General features: G+C 38.6%; 1 protein-coding gene across 1 annotated transcript in view; it reads right to left on the bottom strand.

The window, feature by feature from the left end:
• LOC103773636 (F-box/WD repeat-containing protein 7) overlaps window positions 1-20,947 on the bottom strand; it is a 22,152-nt gene extending 1,205 nt beyond the window's left edge. The window contains exons 1-6 of the mRNA XM_008941015.1: window positions 20,865-20,947; window positions 17,689-17,830; window positions 10,095-10,229; window positions 5,574-5,697; window positions 3,764-3,900; window positions 2,047-2,160 (exon numbers count right to left, since the gene is read on the bottom strand). Coding sequence (XP_008939263.1) covers window positions 2,047-2,160; window positions 3,764-3,900; window positions 5,574-5,697; window positions 10,095-10,229; window positions 17,689-17,830; window positions 20,865-20,947 — 735 coding nt within the window. The remainder of the gene's footprint in view (window positions 1-2,046; window positions 2,161-3,763; window positions 3,901-5,573; window positions 5,698-10,094; window positions 10,230-17,688; window positions 17,831-20,864) is intronic.
• Window positions 20,948-23,210: the final 2,263 nt, after the last annotated feature.

Below are 23,210 nucleotides of genomic sequence, written 5' to 3'. Positions count from 1 at the left end.
TCCCTGTAATCCAGTGCTAAGTGGCATTAATTGCTGTGGCCTTCCTTTAACTGTCAGTTGACTCCTCTTGATGTAGTCCAGTATTTTTTGATCTGAGATAATGTATCCAAACTATACAGTATTTGTTTATTCAAATATTGACATATTTTAGTTTTCTGGCTATCCTTTGGATCTTTTCTGTATGCTCAAACCTTTTGAGAAAACACCAGTTTTACCCCACAGGTTAATTTAGAAAAAAACATCTTCAAATACAGATTGTCTAGATCAGCGGTAATGAGAAAAACCATAACTTAGGTAGTTGTCATTTAACATCCTTGTGAGTTTCTGCTGAAATGAAGTGTTCTGCTACCACTGCGTGCTGTCTTCCCATCACATCAATCTGCTCTCAAAATAAATATTCTTCTTCTGCATCAGTGATAGTATACTAATTTCTGTTAATATCCTGTTCTTTCTAAGATACCTGAAAATGCCTTGGGTTTTTGCTGCATGCAGATTTCCTGTTCTTTAACATTTTTTTTTACCAGTCCTCTGCAATTCCTGGTTCGTAGCTTAATTCACTGCTATCAAATTAATCTTTTTCAGTTCATAGCTGTTATTCACTTTTACAGTTGTTTTTTTTTTTTTTTTTTTTAAATTCCAACCAATTTGCTCATATTTTAAGAAATCATCCTTCTAAAGCAGTAAGAACACAGAATCCCTATTTTGGGCTTTACATCTGTCAAGGGAATTATTTAGTCATGTTCATTTGCACAAACCAGCCTTTAGGGTTTTTTTAATTTTATTAATTCTTTGGCATCAGTAAGCATGGGGGCTCATACAGTACACTGCCATCTTCATAGGAATTTTTTTTCTGGCTCTCTTAAAGGTTTGGGGTAAATAGTCACACTAGTATTTGTAATTGCTTTCAAAAAATTACTGAAGAGGAATTGCTGTCATGCTACTAGGATCAACTTTATATATTTAAAGGGATATTTTGCTTTTGAGAGGCTGGTATGTACAAAGGAAGTATTCTTCACTAGAGTTTAGGCTGCCCTTTTCAATTAAAAAATGTAAATTTCAATATGGGTTCCTTCATTAGGCAGTTCCTTGTAGTGAAGCCAACAGAGGCAGGGTGAGGTTGCCTATTGCTTTGAATTTTATTCCTCCCCACAGTACTGTTTACAATCTCGTCAAGGATCTTCTAGGCATGCAAAGACAATCACTTAATACATTCAGTCTCAACATTATGAAGTGGATACCTTTCACATCTTAAACGTGTTATCCTCAGTAGCTGTCCTGCTGTTCACGGAACTATATCATTAAAACAAAGCAAAGTACACACAGTGCTACTCTAGAAGGAAAAACTACCATTTCCCTCAGGCCTTCTCTATATCCTTGGAGCACGGTCGGTCGGCTTAAAACAAAAAGTCTGTGTGCAGAGTAGCTGTGATGTTCTAAGGCAAGTGAAATGTTCAGTACTGTCTTTTTGATTGCACATATTGTTTTGCTTCTCTAAGCCAAAATTAAATTATTGAAGCTTATTAAATTCCTGCCTGAGCTGGATGAAATTTCATAGGAAATATTTAAACCTAAAGCAAGTTACCTTTTTGAGGGTGGTGGAGGGCGGGGGGGGTAGTTCAGCAATATAGTAGCTTAGAAAGAAAAACAAATTCTGTATTTGCAATCTGAGCTAGTATAATGAGCACCCCATTTCAATAACTGGAAAACAACAGAAGGAATGCTACAAGACAAGTGAGAAAGGGAGACTCAGAGGGGTAAAAGCAGACTAACTTAAGCTTTAAGGAAGACACAGTAATGTTATCTGGCCAAATTCTTTAGAATCCATGTCACAAACAACTCCACGAGAACAGCAGAATTGCCAAGAGGACAAGGATATATGCCAACGGTAAGACGAGCAGCATTGCAATTTCACATCAAGGTGACTTTTTTGAGCTGGACTAGTTTCTGCCCAAGAAAAGATAAGTGAAATGTCTACCATCTTTTTTTTTTTCCTATTCTTGCACCAGGTGGCACTTGAGGAACACCCAGCGCCGCTGCCCAACGCACCTTGCCTGTGACCGCCGACCACACTTTGAGCGTGTTGTCGTCCGAGCCGCTCACGATGCGGTTCCCGCAGAACTGAAGGCAGGTGATCACGTGGTCATCGTGGCCTTTGAGCACCTGGGGAGGAGGACATACAAACGTACAGTCGCAACTTAACGCGGGAGGTTAGAGAAGAAGCAGAAACAAAGTGCTCTTCTGATTCATAAGTTATAAAATGCTAGGGTTGCTTCAGTAATAACAAGGCCCCTTAATCCTGTGTGTCAAGTCTAATTTACCGCCAGCTGGGACCAAAGGAGGTGTTTTCCTTCTGCCATGGAGTGATACTGCACTGCTTAGCGAGCACACTACAGCTATTGTAAGCCTCCTAAAAGTACCAGGAAAATCACTAATAAATCACTAATAAAAGTAGGCTCAATTAGTAAATGGACATTACTCAACCCTTCTGCAGTTATTCCATCCCTTTAATTTTCAGTTGAGTTACTTTTACCTTTTAAGAATTGTTTCAATCTTGAACAAACAGGATGGGGTTGTATTATTTCCTGTGTATTTGTGTTTCAGTGGTCAAGGCTGACTGTGTCTATTTTTTTGCTTCCTTAACCAGCCAAACAGCACTGAAGTCAAACACTAGAAAACTGTTAACTCAATTAAATACAAACAAACGCAGTAATTTAACGTGCTGGAAATGTGGACTGGGATCTTGCTTTATAGAGATGAGATTGTCAATGCTTGATGTGGCAAAAACTGCGATTCAGTGTACTGTACTGCAACATGGAAAAAAAAATCCTTATCAGAATACACAGGATGAGGAATTTTTTATTTAAGATATCCGAACACTTTTCAAGATGTTCAGCGAAATGAAATGGGCATTTGGGTAATGCCTGAGGCTGTAATTTTAATAATAATTCCAAGATGAGTTGATGTGGCGTATCAAGGCAAGGAACACAGACTCACTGCCAGAGATGTACGTAGTTTTTTTGTTTCTACTATTTTGTTCTACAGTAATCAAGAAAATAGGCAAATTACTTTAAAACCTTAAAAGGCTACGAATATGGGTGGTCTTCATCTTTCTGACTGCTTGTTTAATACCAAGCTTGATTAGACGGTTGCCATTTGATTTTACAGAGGGTTTGAAGTATTGCTTCATATCTTCATAATGGAAAAGATGGAATGATATCAATGTCAATAAAGAATTTTAACATTTTTGTAAAAAAAAAAATAAATCATAATATGGAATGAAGTAATTGTCTTGTACTGATCAATTTGGAAGAGTATGTATAAAAAATAAAGCGCAAAATGATCACAGAATATTTGTGGAGTAGTTTTACATTGCGACATGGCCCCGTTCTACATACACACACATACATATATTATATATGTGTGTCTATGTTTAATTTAAATATAAATATTTCCAATTAAGTTTCTGATATTATGTCTCAAAAAGACTGGCACATTTACAGGAATTAAAAATTTGTGCAGAAATCTTTAGAACAGCAGTGAAAGAAGTCTGCTGTATGAAGAATCAAATTTTTATTTGCTAATATGGTGCTCGGAAATTAATTTAAACCCAGGGTAAGCGAAAATACATGTTTTTTTTTTTTCTGTAACAACAGATTCTTTTTTTGTGCATAGGTAGCCTGGCTTGTCTGAGAGAAAAAAAACCAAACCCCACGAGTTGATCCTGTTTGTTCATGGCACCATGCACATAGCTCAGAAGCTTTACCTTAGGCGATTTAAGTTCTCCTCGCCGCCAGTTGGTATCAATCCTGTGTTGTCTAATGTAGGCGCTTTTCCATGGACTGTGTATAAAGCCTGGTTTTATTACTTTCCTCCTCTTGATATGTAATGGTTCATCAATCCCTAAAATGAATTTTATAAAAAAGGGGGGGAGGGGGAGAGATGAGAAAGAAGAAAACAGCCTCTCAACCTCCCAAACCTTCAGTGACCTCTGACATTACACACCGCATTCACGTAACAACCTCTCACATGCCAGTGTTTGCACTGTGTGTCAGTGACACCACCCTGCTCCTCAACTCTTTATGCTGCATCTTTCCTTGTCACTTAAACATTATCATTACTGCAATCATGGCTTACAATGCCCTAGTTCATCATTCCTTGCTGGCAACCCTACCAGCTTGGTTTCAGAAGCCCCTTTCTGAGGCAGTGTAGCAGAATATTGCCATTTTCAAATGGGCACTGTCAAACAAACTCCATAATCGCTCATATACTCATTTTGGAATCCTCCAAAAAGTAAACCTCTCTGGCTGTGGTCCTCCTCTCTGGTCACCCAGCTTCATTAGCTTTAAGTTCACTGTGACTCTTGGTACTAGCGAGCTTTTAATTCTTTTCTCGATTTGAAAGGCTGGGTGCTTCTGGCATTGTCCTCTCCTGGCTGGAATTTAAGTATAGCTATGCCCTTTAGAGCTTTGGTTTAGCCTTTCTTCTACAGTTACCTCTTTTTTTTTTTAAACAATTCTCTCTTTGCTGTGCAGCTCCTCTCTCCAGTGCACCTCATTACTAACAAGAGTTTTGTCTCCTGCCAGTATGTGGATTTCGCTCTTCTGCCTTTAGCCCCTTCTCCAGTGTCTCTACCTGCAAGTCTTAAGTTAACTGCTCCTTCACATTACCAAGTACCTCAGTAAGTCTACCCAGGCTACTATACTGTTTGATTTGTCTGTGCTCTCATGCCTGGCCACATTTTTTTTACTTCTAAAGTTCACAGAAATAGGCTTGTTCCCCTCTCAACCTTCTCCCTCTTTCTCATTCTGTCCTTTTAATGCACTTTCACTGAAATTTTAAGAGAATCTTTAGAGAAGATTTAAGAGGCTAGACACCTGGTTTCCATTGCAAAAGAAAACAAATTAACTTAGGTGCCTTTACAGATAGCCAGCCACATTCACATTGTCATGTTTCAAAGCCTGTGCATTGCCCTCTCACAAGTTCTTGTCCCCAGACTCTGAGGCAGCTGGGCCAGGACCCCTGTCTTTGCCTGCTCTGAGATCACACACGCGTGTGAACTTCCCAGCACAGACTCTTTGTTCATATAACTCTCCTTAAAAAATAAAGCTTATATTCTTCATGTGCTCAAATATGTGGCTACTTTCCTGGGAGCCTTTTTTTCCCATTCCTATTATTGCTGAACCACTGTATCTTGCCATCTTGGCACAAACAGGCAATATCCATGTGGATTATGGAATATGTCTCCCTCTCTAAGCAATCGAGTTAGCACCGTCCTCCCCTACCATGTACCATTTCTCTGTTTGTTAGTCTTCCTACAAATGATCTGAAACCACAGCATCCCTTCTACATGACCACTGAACTTAACTCTAGTTTCATTTCTAGTACTCCAGGGATTATTTCTGCTTCCTTCTTTCACCAGAGATTCATACCATGTAGCTCAAAGCATCACTAGCACCAAATCTGAAGTCACACAAATTGCCTTCGCAAAACTTTAAGCCTATTATGTAAATGGACTGTGCTTTTTACGACAGCCACACTTTGACCATTACATCCATCTTTTTGCTCAGCCTTACCCTCCTCTTTGCATTTCTCTCTCCAGAGAAGATTATCTTCAGCCAGAATTCTCCAGTAACGACATGTCTGGGCTGCCTGCAGAAGGTCCCTGGGTTCCAGGAATGACAGCACATACAGTGCCAGCTGTAAAAAAAGAGAAAGAAAGTGTATTTTCTGCATTGCTTTTGAATGAAAAAGTGAAGTAACTTCAAGTATTATCACACACCAGGGGCTGAAATGGAGAAAATTGAAACAATAAATTATTAAACAATCTCAGAATCTTAACAGAGTTACAGTTTATTCCAGTGGGCACATTAAAGTATAACAAGCATCTTAAGTAACTAAATCCATACAGATCACATCAGAAATGATTCTTGTGTTTGCAAGAAAGTAGATGTCAGCTGAAAGCACTACTGCCTTTTCAAAAATGGAATCCACCTTACTTTAAACCATTAACATGATTATCATGATTACTAAAATAATTATGTCTACGTTATTTTAGCTAACAAGTATACCAGAAGTTATTTTGAGATTTTTAACTAGGCAGTACAACATTCACTGTGTGAGCAAACGGGAAAGTGAGTTGTGAGGCTCAGTGTTGCTCAGTAAGCCTAAGCACAGGAAAAGTAAATGCTACATGCACTCCAGTTCAAAAGCACTCTGCAGCTGAAGGAAATGCAGCCTATGTTTCACTTGGTTTCTGATTAGAATGCAAACACACTCCTAGGTTGTGTTACAGGGAGTTTTGCGGACTGGGATGCAGGGCTGAAATATGTAACTTTAGATACTCTACATAGTATGGTACCAAAAATGTCTGGGAAATTCCTATGAGCACCAGATAAACAGAAGATGAACTTTTCCCTGTGACAAAATCAAAGGTTATTGGGAGAATTCAGACCTCAGTTGACTGAGCTAAGCCATATAATGATCACAATAAAACCCCCATAATCACTACAAAGATCTGCAGACGTACTGAAGTCTTATGCAGGGTCAAAGGTACCTAAAACACAATCCAAAATACAGGACAGCTATCCTTAGGGTATGATGACCAAGCACAGTTTTTTTTACTTTGCCAGCAACAGTGCATCTCCCCAGCCATGGAAAGTAAGAGTGTGAGATGCAGAAGAGACCCTTCCATGGCTAAAAACTCCACAGAGAGAGCAATATTCATAAGAAATGATGCAGAGAACTACTTACATGCTGAAACAGTGAAGTCTTTGTCAGTAATTAATAGGATGCAAAAGTTGCCAGGAAAATCAGATCTCCCACTTTTACTTCTGACATATCTTTTTGTGTTTAGGACTTCTTATTTAATTTTTTTAGCCAAAGTTATGATGTATATAAATAGAATCTGCCCTTCAAAGCAAGCAGCAGACTGAAATTCAGTCAGGAAGTCATAACCATAGGCTGTTGACCTCAGCAGATTTTTGACCTTATTATGTGAGAAACCAGCCAGTGACTGAACAGGAAATAAAAATTCAGTATGCCAGAACTGTTTGCACTTTCTGCACACACACCTTGTTTGCAAGTCATCACCTGCAGCTCACGTTGAGCACATAGGACTCCACATTTGAAGGAACTGTGTCTTGAGTTACACATTAGATCCCATATGCACCTCAGGCCACAAAGCTGAGGAATCTCCCTCCTGTCCCTGCTCAAGGAGTCAGCATTCTCTACTGCAAAACCAACAACTGTACCCCTCCTTTTAGACTTTCTGCCTCAACTCCTTGTATGTAAAAATTATTTAAGAAGTGCTGTTTCCTAACACACATCAGATAGTCCAGCATGCAGCAAGACTCAAACATGGAAGAGATCCTTTCCATTTTTGCTGAATGTTCCTCAACTGAAAGCAGTTTGTTTAAATATCACTTGTCCTGTCTATACAGATATGGACACTTGCTAAGATGGTGTTAATTAAAACCTGCCAGCCAACTGATTCTAAAACAGGTTACATATGGGTGACATTTATTCTAGACTATATTTATCTAAATAGTCATTGAGGATCAACACAGCCCACAGTTGACTTTAAGATTAGCAGTGCGTAAACTATGATGTCCCTTTGTCTCAGCTCATGGATCTAGTTATAAGAAAATTTCAGGTAGCAAAGATCTGACCTTTGACTCAACTGTGTCTAAAGCTGCTCTCCACTGTAGTGTTAATAATGCCCAATAACAAGCAGTGTCTTGCCTTTTTCTTCATTTGCACATGCAGCACCAACAAAATTTCTGTGGCTGATTTCAGCAAAACCCCTAATCTGTTGTTTTCCAGACCCTGTTTTCACAAACAAGTGATTTCAATAATTATTTCTAAAGTCTCAGCAAGCAAGCAGGAGTATTAATTTCAGATTGACTGACTGCATGTTTCCTCAGGAGGAAAGTAAACATTTTCTTGGTTATTCAGCTATTAAGTTACTGTCTTTGCATTGTTGAAAACATTTTTGAAGAAACCCCCTCCTGTCCAAATCATCCTCTTGCTCTGGTTAGGTAATAAAACCACCGCTTTGCATCCAGCAGCACTGGAGAAAAGTACAGATGTTAATGTGGAGTGACAACTCACGAGAGCGTGTTTTCACAGGATGCTGGCTTTGACAGGGAACCCTGTTTACAGAATTACTGACCCTAACATCTTGTTCCTTCCCCCATGGCTCAGTTCATCACCCCCAACTGCAGCCGGCATAAGTAGCTGGGGACAACGTCACCTAGGAGATCTGGGTGAAGAAAGATCTTCAAAAAGCAGAGGAGATGGTGGAATCATCTCGATGGGTTTTTTGTTTAACTTGGTTAATTCTGGTGACAGAGATTGGGGGTTAGGAAGCAAAAATGAAGGCAGCTTCAGTGGCAAAGTCAGCCTTCCATGAAGTTAAGCACTTGACAATATTCTGGTTTCAAAAGGCAAGAAAAAGCGTTAAAAATTAAAAAACTAAACACAAGTACTTAAAAAGGAGTCAAGAAAAACAAGTGAGAAGGAGTTTTACAGCTAAATAGCGTATCTTTTTCTGTGAAGAAATTGCTAAAACTGAAATAATAATATGGTCATTAGTTAGAGCATAACTAGATCACTGGTTGTACTTGAATTAGTTTTGCCGCTAAATCATGCAAAGAACTCAGCTGTGAGTTACTGATATCAACACTGCATTAAGTTTTCAATAGACACAGAAGTGCCAAACTGTCTTCTGTCTTCTCAAAACACAAAGTCTTACTGCCTTCCTCCACCTCTGAACTCAGGCTGCTTTGGGCAATTTCTCTAGAAACATGGCAAGCACACAGAGGTCTTACTGAACTCTCCCCCTCGCCCAGCGTCCTTCCCATTTATGAAGCAGGCTGCACAGGAAGTGCCTCTGTAAATACTCATCTCATGTCCTGTGGTCTACATTAACACTCCAAAATCACCTCCAACCCTCACAAATGTTAACCAGCAAGGAAGGCTGTGACAGTTCCTGACTCACAAAGATATGACAGTATATAAAAGGCAAGAAGGGTCTTGTACATCTAGGGATTCAATATTATTCAATACAACAGAAAAAGATGCAAAAGAATCAAGAGACATAGAACCCAGTCTTCAGGTAATAAGGCCATGTTAAACACAGCAACCAAACACTAGCACCAGAATTATCTTTTAAGAACTTGCTTTGTAATGTTTTGAGTAACTGAAGGCTTAAAAAAGACTCATGGAAATGTTCTCACGGAAAACCCAACGTGTGGTAGATCTGGCAAAAGAAAACAGATTTCTTCCCCACTCCAAATAACAAAGCAATTTCCTATTCCCTAAAATCAATCAAGGTCAGAAGTACCACTTCTAAATGAACTAAAATACATTCATTTAATAATTGTAGCAAACCAGATTTATAAACTTTTATAACCACCATCACTAGTTGTGAAGAAATCAAGAATTACTCTTCTGTGGACAGCATTTAGTTACACACGCTGGTAAGTGCACACGTTGAAATCTAAATCTTAGTTTCTCTTTAACCTGATACAACGTGATCTGATTTGCAGATTTACTGTAAGGTATCTGCTTAATTAGGGCTTGGCTTTATCCTTAGTGAGAAGTGTTTTTCTGTGATACTCTTGGGTTTTTTTGGTAGAAATTTCAGGGTTCAGTTTGTTTAAAATAAATTAAAATATAACACTCACAAACCCCCCACCACTTAAAGCATTAAACAATAATGCTTATACTTACAGAATAATATACAGCAAGGTCTTGCAGTCAGAGTAACTTTTTCTGTGTGCATGCCCTAACAGAGTTAATTCTCCAAAAAGAAGTAGAATCAGCCCAATTAAGATACAGAGATATTTTTAAAGCTCCTGGAATTTTGTTTAAAGGGGCCATCCATATTTCCAGGTATCTAAACGCCTATCAAGAGATAAAGGCCTGTTAATCCAAATTACAGCATCTGTGCTAGGGCAGCTACCACACTGTGGGCCTCTATCATCAGTTTACATCACTACATTGACAAAACTGAATGCCATAATTAGCATGGAAGTTTTTAAAAGGTGGCAGCTGAGGTGCTGCACGGTCCAGTATCAACCTTTATTTCTCACCTCTTTTGGGAGCAAGGAAATGAAGTCTCTTTGAAACTGGGGCTCTATCACTTGCATCATGTGTTTGACTTGTGTTGGTTCACAACTATCAATGAGTTCATCTAGAGCAAGTAATTTCTCTGGTCCACTCCAGCTCTGCAAGGAAAAAAAAAACAAAAAAAAAAAAGAAAGGAACAGAAAGCTTAGTTTAATGCACTAGTTTGGTTTTTATTAGTAACTGCCATTGCTTTGCCAGTAAGGCAACTCAAGTTTCCTTGTCAAGCTACATAAAAAGTCAGCAAGATAAATGCTTGTGTTAATTACACAAAAATGAGAAGTTAATCAACACAAAAATATTCAAAAATTACTACATTGATTCATAAGCTAAGAAAGCATCTGTTACATGCACACATACAGATTAGCAATTAAATAGATAATAATATTTAATAATAATAATTAAATTAATTAAGCTTCTTTTGCAGTTGATGAAATCTATACACACATTACTGACAAAGAAGGGGATGCAACAGAGCACGCTCCCTCTCCCACTTTCTCCATTGTGCATTCAAGTGGGATGATAACTTTTAACCTTTATGTTTTATCTGCTAGGCCAAAAACTTGAAATTAAATGAGAGGAAAGACAGAAACTTTCTCTAAAAGTATATTAGCTTATTGCCTGCTTATTACCACGGTACATCCCTGAGTGACAATGCAGCAATTTCAGAATCCTGGCTATAAACCAACACATATTTTGTAAGTATCAATTTACACTTGAATAAACAGGGAATTTTGGCTGGTAATTTTCTTACTTCACATTTTTACTAATGGGCACCATAAAATCTGAAAGTTTTAATAAGGCACTCATCTGAGCATGTAGCAGATTAGCAGCATCATTTCTAGAAAAAAAAATAATGACAATATACTGCACATCTGAAAAGCACATCTTAAACTCATCTGTGCTCATCAAAGAGTTTTGATTTGTTATGTGAAAACAATTTAAAGAAAAAAATAAGTTCTTTGGGAAAAAACAACAGCCACCACTTACTGATTTAGCAACAGAACTAGAGCATGAACAAAGCCTTATAGAGAAAATGAGACATCACAGTTTTTGAAAGCAGATTCACGTTCATATTGTTGAATGCTTTCTAGAGTGACATTTACAAGTAAATTAGCACATACAAAGCATATTATAATTATGGTAAGAGGCTAACTGAAATTAAAGGAAAAGGGCAAGATACCTTACAATTAAGATTTCTGTACTAATCTGCCATGTATCTCAGGACCTTTATTACTCATCCTCTAAACCTCTGTTCTCTAGATTTGATTCTGACAACTAACTCCGGTCTCCACAATACTACAGTGTTTGTAGTTCCTACAGAACAATAAGACAAGTGAAGGTGGAATTTTTGAAAGCAAACACAAAACAGATAAATACCCCACTTCACTTGATGTAGAAAGATGAGCGCGTTGCTTCATTTCTCTCTAATTAAAATGTCAAAGTACTTAAGACTGTCAAGGAAAGTATCATTTACCCACATGATGACCCACCTGACTTTCAGATGACCCCATTCCACCAGGGCAGCTAACTTTCAGATGACCCCATTCCACCAGGGCAGCTTGGAGCAGCCTTAATGATGGGGTAAGCACCTGCCAGGACAGTTGTGAGCAAGGCAGAAGTGTGTAGCAGCTTGTTCACCCCAGTTATATGCTCTTGCTCTACAGCATGGCAGACACTGGACAGCCTACCCTAACAGTTGTGAGCAAGGCAGAAGTGTGTAGCAGCTTGTTCACCCCAGTTATATGCTCTTGCTCTACAGCACATGCATGGCAGATACTGGACAGCCCACCCTAACAGAGGAGGGGAACAGGAAGGAAGTCCCTATGACCTGAGCCTTTCCACACAGAGTTGGCAACTGGTAAGATGGTCTAAGCTTGCAGGAAAATATTCCCCATCCATGTGTGTATGTAGACTGTCACCATATCAGATGAGGGTTTCCGTGTCTCATATCCAATATCTCAGAATATTAAAAAGACACAAGAATGTCTCAGCATAAATTGCAGCAGTGCTGTTATAAATTACTTTTATTCTAAATTTCTTTCAATAAAAACATTTGCATCACAGAGCAATTCTCCATAAATCATGCACTGAGGAACTGTTTATCTCACCAACTTTCCAACTGCTGTTTGTTTCATTAACCCAGAGCTTAGCTGGTGTTAGGCACAACCATTTGCCATCTTTAATCTCATCTGTCAGCTGTGTTTGAATTTAGGAGAATTAAAATAAGGGAAAGTAATATCTGTACTTCTTCCTTATAATATAAATTTCCAAGGTCAGTCTACCCTTAATTTATAAGCAGCTCCATTTATGACATTAGAACAACTCAACCTGAAGAGCACTGCTTTTGGCTGTGGCAAACACTGCTAGCAGTTATGAACATGTTACCAATTAATAATTTCACTGCACACTGCCCTAACACGTAACTCTCTTACACTGGGAAACTTCTGTTTTCAAAATATAATACAGATCTGAACAGAAAAGGAAAAAGACTCAGGAATGGGAAATGATGCTAAGGAATAAAAGCAGTGCCCTCTTTCATCTGTCCATTCATCATTAGGGGATGGCTACAGGCAGCTTCCTAAGGCTCTTTTTAAGCAATCAGCTGCTACAAAATGTTTTCTCTAGGACATTGTCCTCTTAGTCTTTCACTTAAGCAAACAAACCTCCAGCTACAGTCAGTAAGGGGTCTCTGAGGGAAATGTTTGGCATGGAAAATTGGGATGAAGTCTTGCCAGATGAACACAACTGTTTGCATTAATGAAGGCAAGACGAGTAAATTACTGTTTCTAGGCCTCATAGCTCGATCTGTTTGCAGAAAAATCCTGTGTAGCACATTGAGTGGAGGGGGTAAGAAAAAGTTTGCAGCTTTGATCAAAAACAACAGTGAACAAATGTTGCAGAAGAGGAAAAAAAAAAAAAAAAAAAAGTGTGCAAACAGTTCTCAAAGTTTCCAACACTGCAGATGACCAGAGACTTCTGAGATACATGGTGTAGTGTCCAGATACCTTGGATTTCTACCAGATGATTCCCTTTCAGACTGAAGACCCTAGTAAAGAATATAATTTATCTTTAAAATGCATTTATTTAGTTGACTTTCCTTGTCTTCAAAACTTAAGTTTCATTCTAATGTAAAATTAAAATAAAGCTTTTATTATGGGCAAGGTTTCCCCTAGAAAAGGTTAAGTCCAGGATTCATTCACATATCCCTTGGAAAGCCAGCAGGGACTGCTCATACTGCTCTTTGAAGGATCTGAGATTCCTAAACAAAGATTATTCTTCTTCCCTCCTATTTCCTCAGGGACGTGTTGATTTGTCAGCCAGGGCCTGTTCAGTGGTTCATCCCATTTCCTCATTCAGTAATGCAGTTGCTGCAATCATGGCACTACCTACCTGAAATCTATCCCTTCTTTTTCCCCTTTGCTATTCTCTTTACATGTCTTTCCTGTCTTTGCCAGGCATGCAGAACAGCTTTATAATCAATATAAACGACACCTTGGCTGCTTCTACAACTTCTACAATTTTACCTCAAGCCTCCCGTCTGACCTGCCACCTAGCCTTTTATCATCTTCTGTTTCTGCACTTCCACTCTTTCATGACCTTATGCTTTTCTATGACACAGCTCTCATCTGCTAGTTCAAATCTGCACAATTACAGTTTGTAGCAATTACATCCTTTTACTGTTGTAGGTATATTTAGGATACCTATTTTAAAGGGTTTAATTTCAGGGTACTGTTCTCTGTTACTGAGTTCTGTTTAATGGAGGTCTGTCATTACAGAGACCTGCAGGAAGGGCTCTTCTGGAGTCTGCTTCTGTCTGACTCTTGATCAGCCAAGAACCCTACCATCCTCCACCTCAAAGGTATCTCAGTCTGGATAAAAATAACACAACAGCAAAATCCACTGAAGGAAACACCATCTAGATCAGCAAGTAGTTTGTCCCAACAGGAGGGGTTTGAGAGCAGCTGGTGCTGAAGGCCCCATATTAACCCATCTCTCAGACACAGCTTGGTCCCCTGGGCTGAACATTTGTACCACACTTGATGTGAACCCACCTAGAGGAGCACTGACTGGTTCTGACCCTTGTGTCCCTGCAACGGGTTTGACAACGTAGAGCTTCTGAAAGAAGTCTGGTTTGTACAGATCAAAACTGCCCTGAGACCCACCCCAATGGGAAATAAGCAGGGATGATCAGATCTGCTTTAAGTCCACACACTACTCCTCTGACAAACTGATGATGGTGATAGAGCCAAAAGGGGTATGCAGCTGTAGGGCAGACCTCTCCCATTCTTTGTGCAGCAGTTGTACAGAAAGACCAAACTCCTGACCTAGTCCCACCACAAGGAACAGAGCAGAAAATGCTGCAATGCTGGTTATGATACAATCTTTACTGCCTGCTTCACGTAAGAGGTGGACTACTCAGTCACACGTTTATGTATTCATGAGTGTCTTCAGCAGAATAAGAAATAGAGAATGGTAAGTAATTTGAATTTAGGTGGCTCAGCCAACTATTTATGTAAAAGCAAGGAACCGTACTCTTGCCAGCCAGAAATGGCAAAAGCATTTTGGACACTATCTAAAGTGCTGAGGAACAAAACACTTCCAATCTTAGTTAAATAACAGCATTCACTAGTTACTCAAAGTGATTGCCTATACTTACTGTGTATGGAATAACTTTTCAACATCAATATTCCAAGAAAATCCAGATTTTTTTAATCACATTACTTAAACAAAACCCAACACTATAAGTATGTGAAGTAGGAAGAATGAAAAGAGAAAGAGAGAACTCAATAATTTTTAAAGCAGAATCATTTCTGACTGAACTTAGTTTGCACCTGACTTTTTTTCCTTATGGCAAGCCATTTGGTGACTTAAAAAATATATCCTGTTTCAAATAAAGTAAAATTTCTTGTAAAAGAAAAAGGCTTGTAAAGATACACTTAGGCACTGAGTTTTAAAAATCTTATAGTGGATATTAAAAAGTCCTGAAGCCAAAAGCCACTGCAAAACAGTGGCTGTTATTAAAAATAAACAGTCCTTTAAGAATTTAAATGGTTCGAACCTACTAAAAAGCTTTTCTATTTTTTTTCCCCAGACTAACATTTCATCAAAATAAATACAGAACTTCATTTTTAAAGGGAAAGTGCAACTACACTTGCCCTTGTTTCTCCTTGCTGCACTAGCTTTTTGTAACCTCCAAAACAGAAGGCTTAGATCAAATACAAAACATAATAGCAGCAATAACACACACACAAAAATTAAAAGCCCTTAAATGCCATCTTAAGTTTTCTTAATATTTGAAGAGTGGTCTTGCTTTTTAGCTTGAGAAGATAACACAGGACAATGACCTAAGGCCAATGTACAGGTGAGAGATCTCAAAATAACCAAGCAGCACTTGTTACTGCCAGCTTCTATGCCAGAGGATAGTTCTACCTTGAAAGAGTACGTATGTCTAGCTAACGTGCCCTGGGAAATATAGCTTTTAAATTAATTTGAAATATATTTTCATATAAAGTAAGATAGTGCTAGTAAGCAGGCTTAGCAGGTATACAGTGTACAAAGAAGAAAGCTTTCACATTTCTGCACAGGAAAAACTGTATTGCAAGAATGATGCTACATGTGTCATTTAATTCTGCCCTTTGGGCAGAGCTAGCTGCCCTTACTTTAAGAATGTGCTTTTACCATTTACTGTTTAATACTTGCCCCTTTCATAAAACTCGTGGAAAAGAAAACACACAGAAACTGTGGTGGCTTGGCATTAGCCAAGGAGATGTGACACTGATAAAGCTATGTGACTTTGAAAGCTCCTTTTTGAGATACAATAAAAAATGACCAGTGACAGAAGTGATCCATAAATGCTACTTGATGATCTCCAGTTATGAGAGTGAGGCCCCTGTTTCTCCCTCTCAAGAGTACAGATCAGCATTTAGGCATTTAGTATTGGTACTGAGACAAATAAGTACTTTGAAAAGTCAGAAGAATCTAATTATATCTTTATTAAAGCATGGCTTCTAGATTATTAGCCCCAAATTTGGCACTCCAAAATAGTAATAACTTAACTCAAAGCAAAATTTCCATGGGCTTACAGATTTCCTTCCCTCATCCTGACCAAACAGCATCACTTTTGCTGTCAAGCATGTTTGCACCACTCTCTTCGACAATTCAGTCCTCCATAATCTTTTTTTTTTAATATATAACTATTGATAACTAGCAATTTTATGTGAGAAAATATACATTATAGCTAACAAAATAGCTTTTGTTACTACAAAGGCTTTAACATGACAAAAGGTTAAAATACAGTGTAGTATTACATTATCATATATACAAAATACCACTCAAATATGATTCTTAGGGGTTAAGAAGACATAGTTCTGTGAACAGTCTAGAAAAAGAAGATACACCATAATAATTAAATGTGACTAGTTTTAAGAAACTGAATGATGTGTACAAGAAGATCTTAATTCCAAACTTCCCCTGTTCTAAGCAGATTATAAATGTGTAAAAATAAAGAGGGAAGGAGTCTTATATTATTATTTTAATGTTCAGAACTGACAGTGATTGAGATCAATGGTATTATGTGGCAGCATGAATCAAGCCAAAAGCACGCTTCTGCCTGCACAATTGTATGCTCACTACTGTATCTACAATATTGCTCTTCTATCTTTGCCTGTTATAGTAATTGAAACAATGCCTCTATTAGTTACTTAGTCCTTTTGAAAATGTTTTGAGAAGTATCAGTTTAATAACCGAGATTGAAAGACACAATATTTCCATTTTTCAGACCCATTGACTAGGACACCTCTCTGCTTCTTACAAATACAGAGCACAGCTGTGAAGAGATCTCCACGGTACAGGTTATAGAACAGGTGCAGAGGCTTGCCCCAAACTGTGTGTGTATTAACGTGCACAAAATCAGCTTAGGTGCTACCAGGTTGGTGTCCACACAGATTTCAGTTTTGACCTGTGTAAGTGGTCCACAGCACTGCCCTTCACACCTTTTCTTTTGTCAGATTAAATTTTAGGCATTGCAGAGGGTGGTTGGAAAGATACAGAGAACCTCGTTGCCCTCTCTGTTCAATTCTGTGTGCATGTACTGGCTGACATTGTGTTCAGTATACAAGGATCAGTAAAACTACACACAGAGTTTCCTTTTAATCTATTTTTGTTAAACTCCTCTTCCTATTCTTAGAAGAAACCAGACTCATGACAAATTTAGTGCTAGACCTGCATTGAAGCAAACCACGCTTCAGTGAAAACATCTCACGTTAGCTTGAGGCCACAGGGGTAGCCCTTGCAGGTTGGACAGACATTGCAGAAAGTGTGCAAGCATCAAACAGGAGGGGTAAGGAGCCAGAGAAAGCAGGTTGGTGTTGTTTTTTGTTTCTTTTTTTTTTTCTTTTCCCTTGAATCTCTACAGTAACTAGCTCAAACAGGGAACAACAATTCCTTAAAGTTGATGCTCATTTGTTTTTGCAACAGTACACAAAATCAATGACAGAGACATTCTGGGATGTGTAAGGAGGACTGCCTCAGATGTTTGTTTCTCTAAGCACTGATTACCTGAAACATTTTCAGCCATTCCTGAAGGCCCGTTGGTGGCTGCACAGATGTAATGCGGCGACGTTGCTGTCCCTGCCCATTGGCCGCCCTCAGGTCCCCAAAAGTAGTAGGTGTGGCAGAGCATGGCACCAGCCCCGTAGTACTGTGATATAAACAAAGAATGACAGTCACATGCAAAGCATTAAGGAAAATCTGTAATTCTATTGCAGAACAAAAAATCTAGTAGAGAATTTGCAACTACTACTTAAACTCTTTGTGCAAAAACAGTAACATGAAAATTATTCTGATGGTCACTCAAGAGGTCAGTTCCCTCACTTTCATAAACCTGCCTGTTTCCTCCACTGCAGTACTAATCCTCCAGCTAGGATGAAAATGGGGATCACCTTTCAAGGCTGAAAAATTACCACTCCATGAATTGGCCAGCAGGTTGTCTATAAAGATGCAGGTTTATACATTCCTTTCCTTCACAGAGTATTTCCTTTCCTTCTGGGCTACATTTGTTCCTTCTGACTGGTGGCATAGAAAGCCAGAGCTCAGTCTCACCTGTATGTGAAATGTGCTAGTGCTGCTTCCTTGCCAAACAGAAAAAAAACCACCCCAAACTATTTTTAGCTCCTAATATATTTTGTTGACAAAGAGCTAGTAGTATCAAGCAGTTCTATTGGCTTAGTGCTTTGGAACTGGGCTTTGAAATACTCCATATAGTCTTTTAAAGTTTGCATGTTGATGGGAGTGACACAGGAATTAAAAAGGAGGTGTGGAGGGGTGGTGTCTGTGAAAGGAGCCAAAGGTGCTCTGTGAATTACAGTTTGATTTTTTCACTCTGACATGTTAAAAACCAGCTCATTCATATGGGATGGAGCTTTTAAAAGAGCTGGGATTAAGCTGCTATTGTAGGAGTCTAAAGAAGTACAGCTGACTGGGTTTTCTCTTTTTTTTTTTTTTTTTTTTTAAATAATGTAAAGTACTTTGTTCACAGAATATCAAAGTTGTATTCCCTAGCAGGAAATTTGCAACTCCAGTAGCGTTTACAGAAGCACGAAAAATTTAAATATAGTGTGGGACTCCAAAAAATCCCTTTGCTTTTGTGCATGGTAAATCCAGCTTTTCAGGAGGTATGAGCTTTGAGGTTTCACTGACTTTTCAGTGGCTACAAGAATAGCTTCAAATGATGCACGGCAAGTTCATTTTAATATTTACCTCATCATACTCTACAAATATTTCATTCTACTCTTCCTTATTCTGAAGGACAATCACAGAGTGTCCTAACATTTACCCAACTGGTCAAGAAAAGTAAAGACTGGTTTGGACGGGCTTATTTTTAACTGTTAATTTTACTGAGTAATAACAGAAATGGAAGCTGATAAAAAAAACCTTGTTTCACAGGTGAAGGATCCTCTTAATGACATTTGTTTACTGGCTTTAACTGTTATACGCAAAGAAAGTTCATCAGGCCTGTCAGTTTTAAAGTGTCTGATCCTAAGGACAATGGCAACAAGCAGGCAGAAGTACTGCATCATCTGCCTAAGTATGACTTAAATAAAATATAATCAAACAATTTAAAAGAGAGAGGATCAGATGTAACTGAAGGATTCTTTTACACCAATACTGATTCAAAATCCAAGCAACGTCAATTGAAAGTATCTTTAAAATAAAACCTAGTTTTATAGCTTACTCATTCTCATCATCTGTACAGAAATTTAGTAGAAGGCCTATCATTTAAGGTTCAAAATAAGGCTCTTAAAATTGGCTTATATTGGATCTGAGCAATACGTAACCTTGAGCTTGCCCCAGTGGAAGAGTTAACACTTTAATTTCTTATGCTGTAAACCGGTTCTCAGTCAAAACCAGTTATTCAAAACAGGATCTAAAAGCCTTTTTCCTTTGACCTGAGATTAAACCACAAGATTTTTGTTTGTGCTTTATTTTTCCTTGTAAGTTTTCATTCTCCTGAAACAGCCAGTCAGGTTTCTGTGGCTGGACAAGTCCAGCAGCTCCTCTGAATCCGACCAGTACACATGACAAAAACTGTACTTTCTTTGTTGCTGAACTGTTTACTCTCACAGAAGTCCTGAGAACCGCGTGTCACCTGAAGAACTGGTGGCCAACAAGAGCGTTCTTCCACTCAACTCATTTAGAAACCTGGAAGAGCTGCCCGTTTGAGACCTGAGGGGGGTGTGGAAGCTGCTACACGTGCTTCTCAGTAGCAAGACATCTCCGTTTCTCTACTGCAGCATTTACACATCTGAAAATCAGCCCTGCAGCCTGTTTCTCTACACTGTCCTAACTTTTCACTCATCATCTGATCAACCTCTTAAGGGAAGAGAAATAAAATATAAATTACTTTTGAAAGATCCATCAGTGACTGAACGCTACTACAGCATGTTCAAAAGAAATAACCTCCCCAGACAGTTAATGAAGGAAACCATAATGCTTGTGGGAGGGCTGATGCTTATTACAGGGAAAAAAAACGTAAAAGGGTGTAAATTCAACCAGAATGGGAAGCAGTGTGACATCCAAGCACAATTGTTATGGCAACTATACAGTAAGAACTGCAGTTGTGAGGTGTGTATCCAGGGCCCTGCTCTACCACTGCTCCTCACATTTAGGAGTGCTTTACTCCACAACACATCTTACAAGAACAGCAGCAGTTATTTGTGCGATCTGGTACCATTTAGGAGTAGTAAGGAAGCAGGCTACAACACGTAATACTTTCATATTGTGTATAACAAGTATGTGTGTGTTCCTGTTAAGATCAGATGGTCTGCTCTGCCTACATAAATTTCCATTCTCTCATTCCTGTTACCATAGCAAAGTGATACACTTGATCACAGTTTTTAACAGTCTTAGGGTTTATCATTATGTCCCTTTTTAAAAATCTGATTTTTTTTTTTTCCAGGAATGCTTCAGACCTCATAAAATCTCTAAGTAATATACTATATTTAGAATAAACCACAAACCTTAACGGAAGAAATGCAAGTGTGGCTACTTCATTAAAACTCATCTTCAGCTCACGTAATTTACATTAGCTAAGCAACACACGAATGCTGATACCACCCTTTCTTTGCTTTATAGTGCTTTAATGATACAAGGAGCCATGAATCAGACTTAGCAATTGGAAAGATGGGATCTATGCAAGATTCGGGATTCAGTGAGCTGCTACTGCATTTAATTACCTTGTGTATTCTGAGACTTTGCAGGGTTTCTTTCCCAGAGAGAAAGAACGGACCTCGGAGCCATGGTCCAACTTTCTCTTCATCTGCAAGGTGAGGGAAAAGAGTAACAACATGGATTTAGTTAAATGACCAGCCTTTCTTACATGTACTTCTGTAAAATTAATCCATTTTACCTTTTACTTAAATACCTAAATTCAACAAAGCTGACACTCACAAGATGATTCAAAGTAATGTTTTAAGTTTCTAGCTTCAACAATATTTGATAGATGCTTTATACGGTGCGTGGATATATTATCGCTGGTTTAGGGTCCAAAATCGGTTGGAATTGCATTATTTTAATTTCCATATTTCAAATGTGAAAAAGTGTGCGGAACTCTTTGTTAGTTTATTTTCTAAACTGTTTGCTCGCTACTCTCCTGGGAGGGCAGGGAAAGAACTAAACCAAACCGAACCTCTTCATTCTTTGTGTTCAGCTTGATTGCCAAGTCTCTCACGGAAATGGTTAAATTTTAGGTAACCTCTCTGCATTATAATCCGGATATATATTTTAGGGCCTAAAAAAAAATAATTCAAATGTATTTTTTTCTTTTGCCTACCATTTTATTTTAAAGTAGTACATCGAAAACATTTTTAAAACTGCAGTAATCCTAACAGATTAACCAACATTTCTACAAGAAGGGTAAGGATGAAAACCACTAAACCTCAGCCTTCAATGTCACCCGCAATTAGATATGATCAAAACCAAATAATGAGCAGGGCAGCTGCTAAAAGGGGAAGCAAGTCTGCAAAAATTACCACAGATGTGGAAACCAGTGAAAGCCATATTTATGCAGTCAGACAAACAAAGATTACTTTCTACATATTTGGGTAATCTTTAACCACAGGCTTTTGGACTCTATGAGACATATGTACGCCAAACGCAATCTCTGAGTTTTTTGTTGGTTTTCTTTTTTTAAGACGTGATACACCAGAAGGTTCCAGCCAGCAGAACACGTACTGCTGTTTACAACTGTGAGCTCTAAAATACATAAACCACTCCTATGAAAATTCAGACTTTAGTTTGACTACTTCCTGCCTTTTTTCAAAATTTCATATTTGAGATACAGTTTAAAAGTTAGCATCTTTCTTACATGACTGATTTGATCTTTTATAATGTTAGGTTATAACATAGTTATTTAACCATTTTCTGTACCCATGTACCTACCTAAAAACAAAACACCAAACCCCCCCTGCAGGATTCCCTGAGGTTCATATACTTTTGTTCTAATTTGATTTTTTTTTTTTTTCTTAAACTTTAAAATACCTTTATGGCCTTCCTTAAAAACAGTCACTGAAGATGTTGTGTTTTGCTTTGCCAGGGATTACAAAGGAAAGCCAGCTACGGCTACTAACTAGTCTCGTTTTTACAGTAACGGCTCCAACGCCAGCAGAAGAGCTTGCCTTGTAGCCGTGTTTTCCTGCCCATGCCTCACATGGGACACTCCACAGCATCTCACCAGACACGCACTCAGCCAGAACCGCCCCGAGCGCTGCCGAACCTCCAACCTCACCCCCGCCGCTTCCCCACGCCCCAGGAAGAGCAGCCCCTCGCGCTTCCCCCAAGAAAACCAGATGTAGGCATTGCTGAAAAATAATGGATACCATCTTTTATGGCTGTTAGATGAGCAAACGACCAAAACTACAGGAGGCATAAATAAGATGTTTGAGCATCAATTTCACTATTTGATGATAGACTTTTCAGAAAGGATTTTTCTTCTTTGAGGAAATTTTTTACATCCAGCTTGCCTTTCTGAGAGGTTATCATCACCATCTTCCTCTTCTGTTTCTCTTAAGAGGGAGATGCAGTATTCCAAAAGCACACCTTAAAAATAATTAGTATGAAACCTGCAGTAAAATAAGCAGCTACAGGGATTTACTCTTTTGCCTTAGCAAATAACGTGCAGTTCTCTATTCTGTTGCCTAATAATGGTTTCACCCGTTTTTTTTCCCGAGGTATTTCAGGGAACTTTCTCATGGGGTCCACCACACAGCCAGACTTTCAACATCTCAGAATGTTCTAAGTAAATACACAGTCAAAAACGTCATTATAGCATAGGAGGAAGATAAAACTTTCTCTAGAGCAGAGCGGTCTGGTGACGAGATTTAGACATCAGTAAGGTATCTGTGTAACCGAAAAGCAGAACCCGCCGAGCAAACATCCTTGTAAATATTTAACCTGTCGCTAGGAAGACACAACTCCTTTAGACAACATTTATTTCTCGAAATAATTTGAGACTGCAGCATCTACATGTTAAAAAAAGGAAAGGGGGGCGGGGAGGGGGGAGAAGGCAGCGGACTGTATTCCGC

The sequence above is a fragment of the Merops nubicus genome, unplaced genomic scaffold (assembly GCF_000691845.1).
Source record: "Merops nubicus isolate BGI_N331 unplaced genomic scaffold, ASM69184v1 scaffold9110, whole genome shotgun sequence".
Classification (NCBI taxonomy): domain Eukaryota; kingdom Metazoa; phylum Chordata; class Aves; order Coraciiformes; family Meropidae; genus Merops; species Merops nubicus.
This window is presented reverse-complemented; position numbering and strand designations above follow the sequence as displayed.